The 8572-nt window shown below is 56.5% G+C and overlaps 1 protein-coding gene across 1 annotated transcript; it reads left to right on the top strand.

Annotated features, from left to right (window-relative positions):
- The first annotated feature begins 929 nt into the window (after nt 1-929).
- SNAI1 (snail family transcriptional repressor 1) lies at nt 930-6985 on the top strand. Its single transcript, XM_027620436.1, has 3 exons — nt 930-1084; nt 1711-2238; nt 5970-6985. Exons 1-3 carry the CDS (start codon nt 1003-1005, stop codon nt 6152-6154), a joined length of 795 nt encoding a protein of 264 aa, XP_027476237.1. The 5' UTR covers nt 930-1002; the 3' UTR covers nt 6155-6985.
- The last annotated feature ends 1587 nt before the right edge of the window (nt 6986-8572 follow it).

Below are 8572 nucleotides of genomic sequence, written 5' to 3' on the forward strand. Positions count from 1 at the left end.
TGGGAGCTGCTCTCAATGACTCTAAAGTAGTTACTGATTCTAACCTCGGGCCTTTCCCCTCGGTATTTCTTCACTTCCTCTGGGAAGTTGCCCCGGACCCCCTGTCAGGTGACCCGCTTCTTGACTGTCACAGTGCCCTGTGGCCTCCCCCGCATCAAAGCACACTTCCCTTTGCTTAATTATTGTCTGTTTACTTCGTCTCTCTCCCCCACCAAACGGCGAGCTACCCTTCATTAGAAACCCCGAGTGTTTTGTTCAGGACTGTTACCCCAGCTCCGGGAATAGTGACTGGCACGTAGCGGGTGCTCAGTAAACATTTGCTAAGTGAAGGAACGGATGCCTTTTGCTAGATGATGCCAGATTGCTTTGCAAAAAGGCTGTGGCATTTCACACTGCCAGCAGCCACGTGAAGGTGTTCATTTCCTCGCATCCTCCTCCGAAATGTGTATCGTCCCTCGTCAATCCCACGCTCTTTGCGAGGCGCCAGCCTGACCGAGGAAATTTCCGCCCCCTTCCCCGTGCCCGAGGCGGAGGCGGTTTCGGAACATCAGGTGCCCAGACCCGCGGTACGCGGCGCCAGGGGGCGCCAGAGGCGGACGACAGTGCAGCGCTGAGCTGAAGGGCGTGCGGGGTCCCGAAGGGGGTCCCGCCTCGCCTGGGGCTCCCCGCGCCCGCCCGCCCGCAGTCCGCTGCGGGGCAATCCGCGCAGCGCCCGCAGCCGGGCCTCCGAGCGGCCCCCGCCCGGCCCCCAGCGCCACGCGGCGCTAGCCCCACCAGCCCCCGGCGCACCTGCTCGGGGCGTGGCCTCTGGCGAAGGCGCGCCTCCATTGGCGCGGAGGTGACAAAGGGGCGTGGTCTCGACAGGCCCCTCCCCCACCCAGCGGCTGGCGTACTTAAAGGAGTTGGCGGCGCGTCTCCACTCACAGCACAGCGGCTCGGCCTCGCGGGTGGAGCACTTCGCGACCCCTGCGCGACCCGTCGACCCCGGCTGCTTCGGCCACCATGCCGCGCTCTTTTCTCGTCAGGAAGTCCGCCTGCTCCCGCCGGAGGCCCAACTACAGCGAGCTGCACGACTCTTCTCCAGGTGAGTGGACGGGGTGATGGACCCCGGGGGCTTCGGGGAGACCGGCGAAGGCCGCGTGGGGGGCACCTTGGGGGAGGGGGACTTGGGGGCCAAGTCCAGGGCCCGGAACCGAGCCCAAGGGCCCGGCGCGGGGCAGTGTGCAGAGGGGCGTGAGGAGCCCGGGGCAGGTGGATGCGGGCGGTTGGGGGAGGGCTGTCCGAGGGTGGGGGTCTGGCGTGAGGAGACTGCGCGGCGGCCGAGCCCCGACGGCGGGGAAGCGAGGGGGCTTCTCTGGGGGAGAGCGCGGCCGGAGGTGGGGCGGGGGCGACGCGCCTGAGGAGGGGAGGCGCCGGCGGTGGCCCGCGGGCCGGGAGATGGGGGGGGCGTCAGGGGGAGCGCCCCCGAGTCGGGGCTGGACGGCGGCGCCCTTCGCGTAAGATCAGGAGGCCGAGGCTGGCGAGCCGGGCGGCCCGGGTGAGGAGGGGCTCCGGGCGGGCAGGACGGGCCGCCCCCCGGCCGTGATCCGTTCATTCCTCCAGTAAGTACTGAGTGCCGGCCCCGCGGCCCCCGCCCGCAGCAGGCTACTGTTTGTTGACTGACTGCGCGACCGAATGCCTGACCCTGCCCTTTTCTCCGTCTCCCCTCAGAGTTTACCTTCCAGCAGCCCTACGACCAGGCCCACCTGCTGGCGGCCATCCCACCTCCCGAGGTCCTCAACCCCACGGCCTCTCTGCCCACGCTCATCTGGGACTCTCTCCTGGCACCCCAAGCCCAGCCCATCGGCTGGGCCTCCCTTCTGCCCCAGGAGGTCCCCAAGGCCGTGGAGCTGACCTCCCTGTCGGACGAGGACAGTGGGAAAGGCTCCCAGCCCCCCAGCCCCCCCTCACCGGCTCCTTCGTCCTTCTCTTCCACCTCAGCCTCTTCCTTGGAGGCCGAGGGCTATGCTGCCTTCCCAGGCTTGGGCCAGTTGCCCACGCAGCTGGCCGGGCTCTCCGTGGCCAAGGACTCCCAGACTCGAAAGGCCTTCAACTGCAAGTACTGCAACAAGGAATACCTCAGCCTGGGTGCCCTCAAGATGCACATCCGAAGCCACACGCTGCCCTGCGTCTGTGGCACCTGCGGGAAGGCCTTCTCCAGGCCCTGGCTGCTGCAGGGCCACGTCCGGACCCACACCGGTGAGTGTTCCCGTGGGCCACCGCGGTCCCTGCTGCCTTCTCTGCCAGCTCTGGAGGGGGGACTGGGCTTGCTGTGATTTTTTTTTTTTTTTTTTTTTTTTTCCCCCGGAGTGTGGAAACCGGGGCTCGAGTCTCCTGACTTCTGGCTCATTAGTTCAGGGGCTTGGCTGTCTGAAATGTTTGGCAGAAACATTCACTCGTTCACCAGCCAAGCAGATGGGCGAAAGTAGATAACTATGTCTCTGCAGTCTCCATTTCTCCACCAAATGGGTTGGAGTTGGGTATGGGAGAGGTGCAACCAACACCTTGCTGCTGGGCCAGGTGTGAAGGGGCCCACCTCACTCCACCCTCCCCCCAGCCCATCCCCACCCCCACCTCAGACAGGCAGGATGTTGTGAGACCCCCCACCTGGCTCTGAATCCTGCTTGGAGAACTTCAAACCTTGAGTCGATGGTTCACCTCTCTGAGCCTCAGTTTCCACATCTGTAAAATGAGCATAAGGACATCTTGTGGGGTTTCTGCGCCAGTTAAATGAAAGAAAGCACCTGGACCACCACTTCATATATAAGTGCACAGAAATGGTTTTGGTATTTGCTCTGCTTCCATGCTGTGTGACCTTGGGGCAAGTGATGTAACGTCTGAGCCTCAGGATTATGATAGCTTAATCCTATAGGGTGGATTCTGATAGCGTTTTATAGGTTGCCTGTCAAGATTCAGTGGCTCCTTAATCGCTTCATAATAATTTGTTAATCATGGTTCTCAGATCTGCTCTCCCTACCCCCACCATGGAGTAGATAAACTCAGTCCTATTCAGACCTGGGAATACCTTTGCCAGCAGAAAATAGTTAGGTCTTGATGTTTCAAAAACATAATACTAAATGTGTAGAAAATTGTGAGATGGAGCCTCTTCTGTTCTCTTAACTTTCTGGAAATGTGGAAAAGGTCCCCACTGTGTCTTTTCAGAACTTGAAAGGTGGAGGCCACCATATTTGGAGCTGCTCTTTGGGGAATGACTTTGGGAGAAGGTTCAAGGGTTATAGCTATTAGCTTTGGGGTCAAGCTGACTGGGTTGGAGACCTCAGTTCTGGCATTTCCTGGCCCAGTGGCTGACCTCTGAGCCGTGAGGGTCAGTGGGGCGGTTTGTTAGGCTTGGCGTTTTGCAGGCATTATGAGTATCATCATTACTCCTAGAGAGTGTCCCCGGCATCCTCCCCAGCGTGCAGACTATGGCTCCCTTTTTCTCTTTGTGCGCACATAATCCTGATTTTAAAGGGACCTGATGTAAAGGTCCAACTGCCTGGCCTCTGTCTTGGGCAATTGCCCAGCTGAAGAGGGCTCTATTTGGAGGAGTCAGAACCCTTGGGGGTGCTCCCCTGAGCCCCCCAGCTTCTCTCCCCACCCATCAGGACATTTTCATGTAAAGGCACGGCTGGGACACAAAAAGCCTGTTGAAATGCACCATCACCATCCTCATTGACTCCCATTGTGTGCCTTAATGATGGGCCCAGTGGGTGGGGGCTGGGGGGGTGGAGCAGGTGCATGGACCAGTGGTGCCCAGCACCTGTTCTGGGCCGCAGCTGCTGGCCCACAGCGTGTCAGACCCCTTTAATCCGGGGAGTATCGCATGTACAGTGCCCCCCCTCGGCGGCCTTTGTCCCCGCCGGCCTGGTGCCGATTTCACACTCGCCAGGAACACCATAAAGACGTCTGCGGGGGTGAGGGATCTGCAAGGGGTGCAGGTCTGTGTCTGCTGCTTGCACACACAGACCTCCACCCCATCACATCCTGTAAGGCCTCCTTCCTCCTTTGTTCACGTTTTGTGTCTGATCATACATGACAGGTTACGTTCACTGAGCACTTGCTGTATGGGAGGGGCATTGCCCGTGGCTTCCCTCACCTGGGTTAATGTAATAAATCAGAAACCAGGCGGGAGGTGCTGTCGTAACCCCCACCTTACAGATCAGGAAACTGAGGCACAGAAGCAAATCACTTTCCCAAGTCACAGCTCATAAGACTGAGCCAGGGCTCCTTCACCTCTGCTGAGGAGGTGAGAGGGAAGTGGCTTTCTGCACCCTGGGGAAAATAGGACTCCTTGTCCTTACCCATATCTGCATACAGTAAACCCTTAGTTCACAAGGGAGCATGTGAAGGAGGGACCTCACTTGGACCTTGTAGTGTAGTCCTCAGGCCCTTCAGGCCTACTATGCAGAGGGTGCTCAATAATGGCGGCCAATTAACTCAGACATCCCTTCCCTAGTCCTGCTAAGTTCCCCCCCTTCTCTGTGGTGGGTTTCCTTGTATATCTGCCCCAAGAGACTGAACCCTTGAATGGATGGCTCCATAGTCAGCCTCAGGCATCTGACTTCTGGACCCCTCCCTCCCAGTGCCCAGCACAGTGCCCCAGGCACCCAGAAGGTGGATGGAATTCATTCATTCCCTGCTCTTGAATTCCATCCCTGGGATTTAACAAACAGGCCATGGCCTAGGGGCATATAATGCTGGGAGTAGGAGGGTAGAATTCTCCTTTTTTAGTAGTGTTCTGTTCAGCATTATTGCCTGGCACAGAATGGAAGCTTGATAAGTACTTGTTTAATGAGTTATTATTCACACTTTTTATTTAGGAAATGCACTCCCAAGAAAGAAAAAAAACAAACACACGACATTGTCAATGTTTGTAAACTTTATCGTCTTAGTTGGGGCAGGAATTATGAAAAGTTGGTGAACAGCATTACCTGATGGTGATTGAGGGGTCAGGCTCTGAGGCTTTAAAAAAAGACTTAATCTATTGTATAAGCACTTACTGTGTACCTAGCTCTATATGCATAACTCTTTTTCAGCACAGCCTTCGCCAGGCAGGTGGTGTGAGGGCCACAGGTGGAAGGGGGTTTTAAACAAGTCATAAGGTAAAAGGTTTCTGTAGCCTCTTGGGGGGTCCCAGTCCTGAGCCCTTGGAATGAATTCAGGGGAGGCCCCTGCTCTCATGGGACTCAGTCTGATTGGGAGACAGACAAGACTTGAAATTACCAAACTGTGGCGTTGTGATGGGGAAGCGGCTCAGAGAAGTGGCCTAACCTGCTGGGGGGAGGGGTGTGGCAGGGAGCCTTTAAGGCTGACTCAAGCTTTGTCCCCAGATGAAGTAAATCCAGGAGTGATAATGAGGAACACCCACTACAGCCCCCTTAAGTGAGAGGCCGTCTGACTGGTGGTTAAAATCACAGGCTCTGGAGTCAGGCTGCTTGGTTCTTGCTGGGTGACCCTGCGTATGCTACTTGGCTTCTCTGTGCCTCAGTTTCACCATCTCTCAACTGAGGACAAGGGTAGGATTAAGTGAGATAAGTGTATGATGCTCCTGTCTCTCTGGCACAAAGTGTTCAGTTGCCATCATTGTCTCAAGCTGGCTTGCCTGGATAAGTGCTTTATTTACCATCTCTGGATTACCAACCGTTATGGGGGTGGGGATGAACAGCTCCATTTTACAGATGAGCAACTGGAGGCTTAGAGAAGCCAGATGACTTGCTCCAGGTCACATGGTGGGAAGTGGCAGAGCTCCCAATCATATCCAGGCCTTTGGACACTAGATATGGCCTGGGTTTCTTGGGTCATGGGATTCCTTCAGGGGTGGGGTGATCTGGGCTCTAAAGGCCCTGGTGGGTGGGCAGGGATTTCAATAAATAAATGTCAGCTGTTATCCCAAGTGGTTTTAGCACTCAACTCCTGTTTTCTGTCCCCAGGCGAGAAGCCCTTTTCCTGCTCCCACTGCAGCCGTGCCTTTGCTGACCGCTCCAACCTTCGGGCCCACCTACAGACCCACTCGGATGTCAAGAAGTATCAGTGCAAGACATGCTCCCGAACCTTCTCCCGCATGTCCCTGCTGCACAAACACCAAGAGTCAGGCTGCTCAGGGGGTCCCCGCTGACCCTCAAGGCTTCTTTTGCCTCTCCAGACCACCCCCTCCACTGCAGCCTCCCCCCAACTCCAGAAGGAAGGCGCCCCCATCCTTCTCACTGCCACGGAATTCCCTTCTGAGCTCCCCTGTTCGGCTGCGTTGGCTCCACAGGACTCTGAGGGCCATTTTCCAGTTCTCTCTGCTCTAGGTGCCTCAGTAGGCTCTGAGAGAGAGAGGCCTTACCGTGGATATTTCTGTGGATGGCTGATAGGGAGGGTGGCTTGCAGCCGAGTGTTCTGGAGTCAGCCTCTGTGTGTGGGTTTGTGTATCCAAAGGTGTTTGGATACAGCTGCTTTGAGCTCCAGGACAAAGCCGACAGACTGATAGGAAGCTCCCCTGCACTCAGGGGAACCCATTCCTCCCCCACCCAGAACCGTCAGGCCACCCTTCCAGGAGGTGTGACTATGCAGTGATCCACCCCCAGGTTCAGCCTGGGGGCCTGTGGTCGGCCACTGACACAAGGACGTGTCTAGACCCCAGGTTGCCCCTGGGCCTGGGCAGCTATCTCGGCCTCCTATTTTGTCATGGTGGCACCTGTCTCATGGGCAATTTAACAACAGTCCCAAAAGGGACTGTGAGTAATTGCTGTCACTTGTTGGGGGCCTGAGTGGGGTGCTTCTCCGACGGATGTGTCTCCCAGAACTATTTTTGGGGTCTGACAGGTGGACCCAGGAGGAAGATGTTTACATTTTTAAAGGTACACTGGTATTTATATTGCAAGCAACATTTTGTACTAAGGAAACGTTTTGTATAGTTATATGTACAGTTTATTGATATTCAATAAAGTGGTTAATTTATGTATTAAAAAAGTTACTTTTATAGAGGGGTGAGTGTTTTAAAGGGCCTTCGGGAAGGGAGAAGGGGGCAGGGATTCGTGGAGCTCAGATATTCCTGACTCGGGCTTAAATCCTGTCCTGTCTTAAACATCACGTGGCTTTGGACCACTGACTTTGACTGTCAGGGACCTTATTTGTGCAAATGGGTTTTCTCTGAGCCGGGGTGTCCTGTCTGATGTGGAGGGTGGGAAACACCTGTGGACCAGTGAGCAGTAGGGGGCTGTGTGCAGGTTCCTTGCACTTTACATTGTGACCCTGATTTATTCTTTCATCCTTCCATGTTGAGGCTGACCAGGCCCACAGGGTGAGAAGCCAGCTCCCTGGTTCTTATCAACTAGACAGGCTGCTGGGCTTTGCCCCAGCAGCACAGGTCTGGGGAGGGGTTGACAGCTTCTCTGACATGAGGGAGTGGAGTGCAGTGAGCAAGAAGGGGACAGAGGATGTCCTTCCTGCTTCCAAGGGCACTGGGCCCCACTCCGGCCTCCCTGTCGGACCCACACCTCTGTCTGGCTGCTGGGTACCAAATGGCCTTTGATGCAAGGAAATTGGCTGGCTGGAGCCGAGAGGGTGAGAAGGCAGGCCAAAGGGTAGGGGTCATTCAGCTTCCTGCTCGAGGACAGGACGGGAAGACGGTCAGCTTGTGTCCCGGGCTGGGATAATTCACTCCTGGCTGGCTGTCGTGGTGACCTCACCTCTGGGGCCCTCCTGGGGCCAGGAGAAAATGAGTGTCCTTTTTGAGTACAAAAGGTGCTGAAGGTGCCAGTTTCCTGTGGGGAGCTGAGCAGGCGTCCCAGAGCTCCAGAGCCCCAGAGTCAGGCCGGGGGTGGGGGGAGCTTCGTGTTCCAAAGGAGAGATGATTCTTTCTTCTAAACAGGAAATGGTGACCCACAGGCCGGGAGCAGCCCTTAATGACTTGCAGCTTTCCTCCCAAAAGAAAAAAAAAGTTCTCTAACAATCGCCAAATTGTAGCTGGCCTCCCTGAAGGGAAGTTAGGGAGTTGCGGGGGCTGGGGGTTGGGCACCCAGCCTACTGTGCCCGCCGTCTGTGGGCTGTCATGTACAGGCACCCCACAGTAGGTGCTGACACCAGTGGTGAGGGAATAAGTGACCTCACACACTCCTGGGGGCGGGGGGGAAGCAGGCCTCGTGGAAACTCCTCCCCGGCATCTAAAATGAGCTGAACCAGGCTCTGATCCTCCTGGGAGTCAGGGATGCCTGGCTTGTGCCCCTGTCAGGGCCTAGAACAAGGCTCTTCCCCGCTGGGACCCCCGGTTTCTGCCTCTATAAAATGGAGGCCGTGATGGCCCTGCCCTCCTCCCCAGAGACTGGAAAGGGGCCTTCCGTCGGTCTTGATGAGCACCATGTGTGCCAGGCCCTGTCCTAGGCCCCGGGCACAGCGGTGAACAGGTAGGTAGCCCTCCCTGCACTCATGGAGCTTCGGTTCTAGCGAGGGAGATACAAAACAAACGAGTGACTAAATAAACAAGCTGCTTTCCTACGGTGACGGTGCCAAGATGGAATTAGAGGGAGCCATGGTGGCTCACTTTCTTTTT

The sequence above is a fragment of the Zalophus californianus genome, chromosome 8 (genome assembly GCF_009762305.2).
Source record: "Zalophus californianus isolate mZalCal1 chromosome 8, mZalCal1.pri.v2, whole genome shotgun sequence".
NCBI lineage: Eukaryota > Metazoa > Chordata > Mammalia > Carnivora > Otariidae > Zalophus > Zalophus californianus.

Bases quoted from the DNA above. Each gene is read 5' to 3' on its own strand.
- SNAI1 (XM_027620436.1), top strand. From the start codon at position 1,003: ATGCCGCGCTCTTTTCTCGTCAGGAAGTCCGCCTGCTCCCGCCGGAGG. The intron at 1,085-1,710 runs GTGAGTGGACGG...GTCTCCCCTCAG, and splicing joins GCTGCACGACTCTTCTCCAG to AGTTTACCTTCCAGCAGCCC. The intron at 2,239-5,969 runs GTGAGTGTTCCC...TTCTGTCCCCAG, and splicing joins CCACGTCCGGACCCACACCG to GCGAGAAGCCCTTTTCCTGC.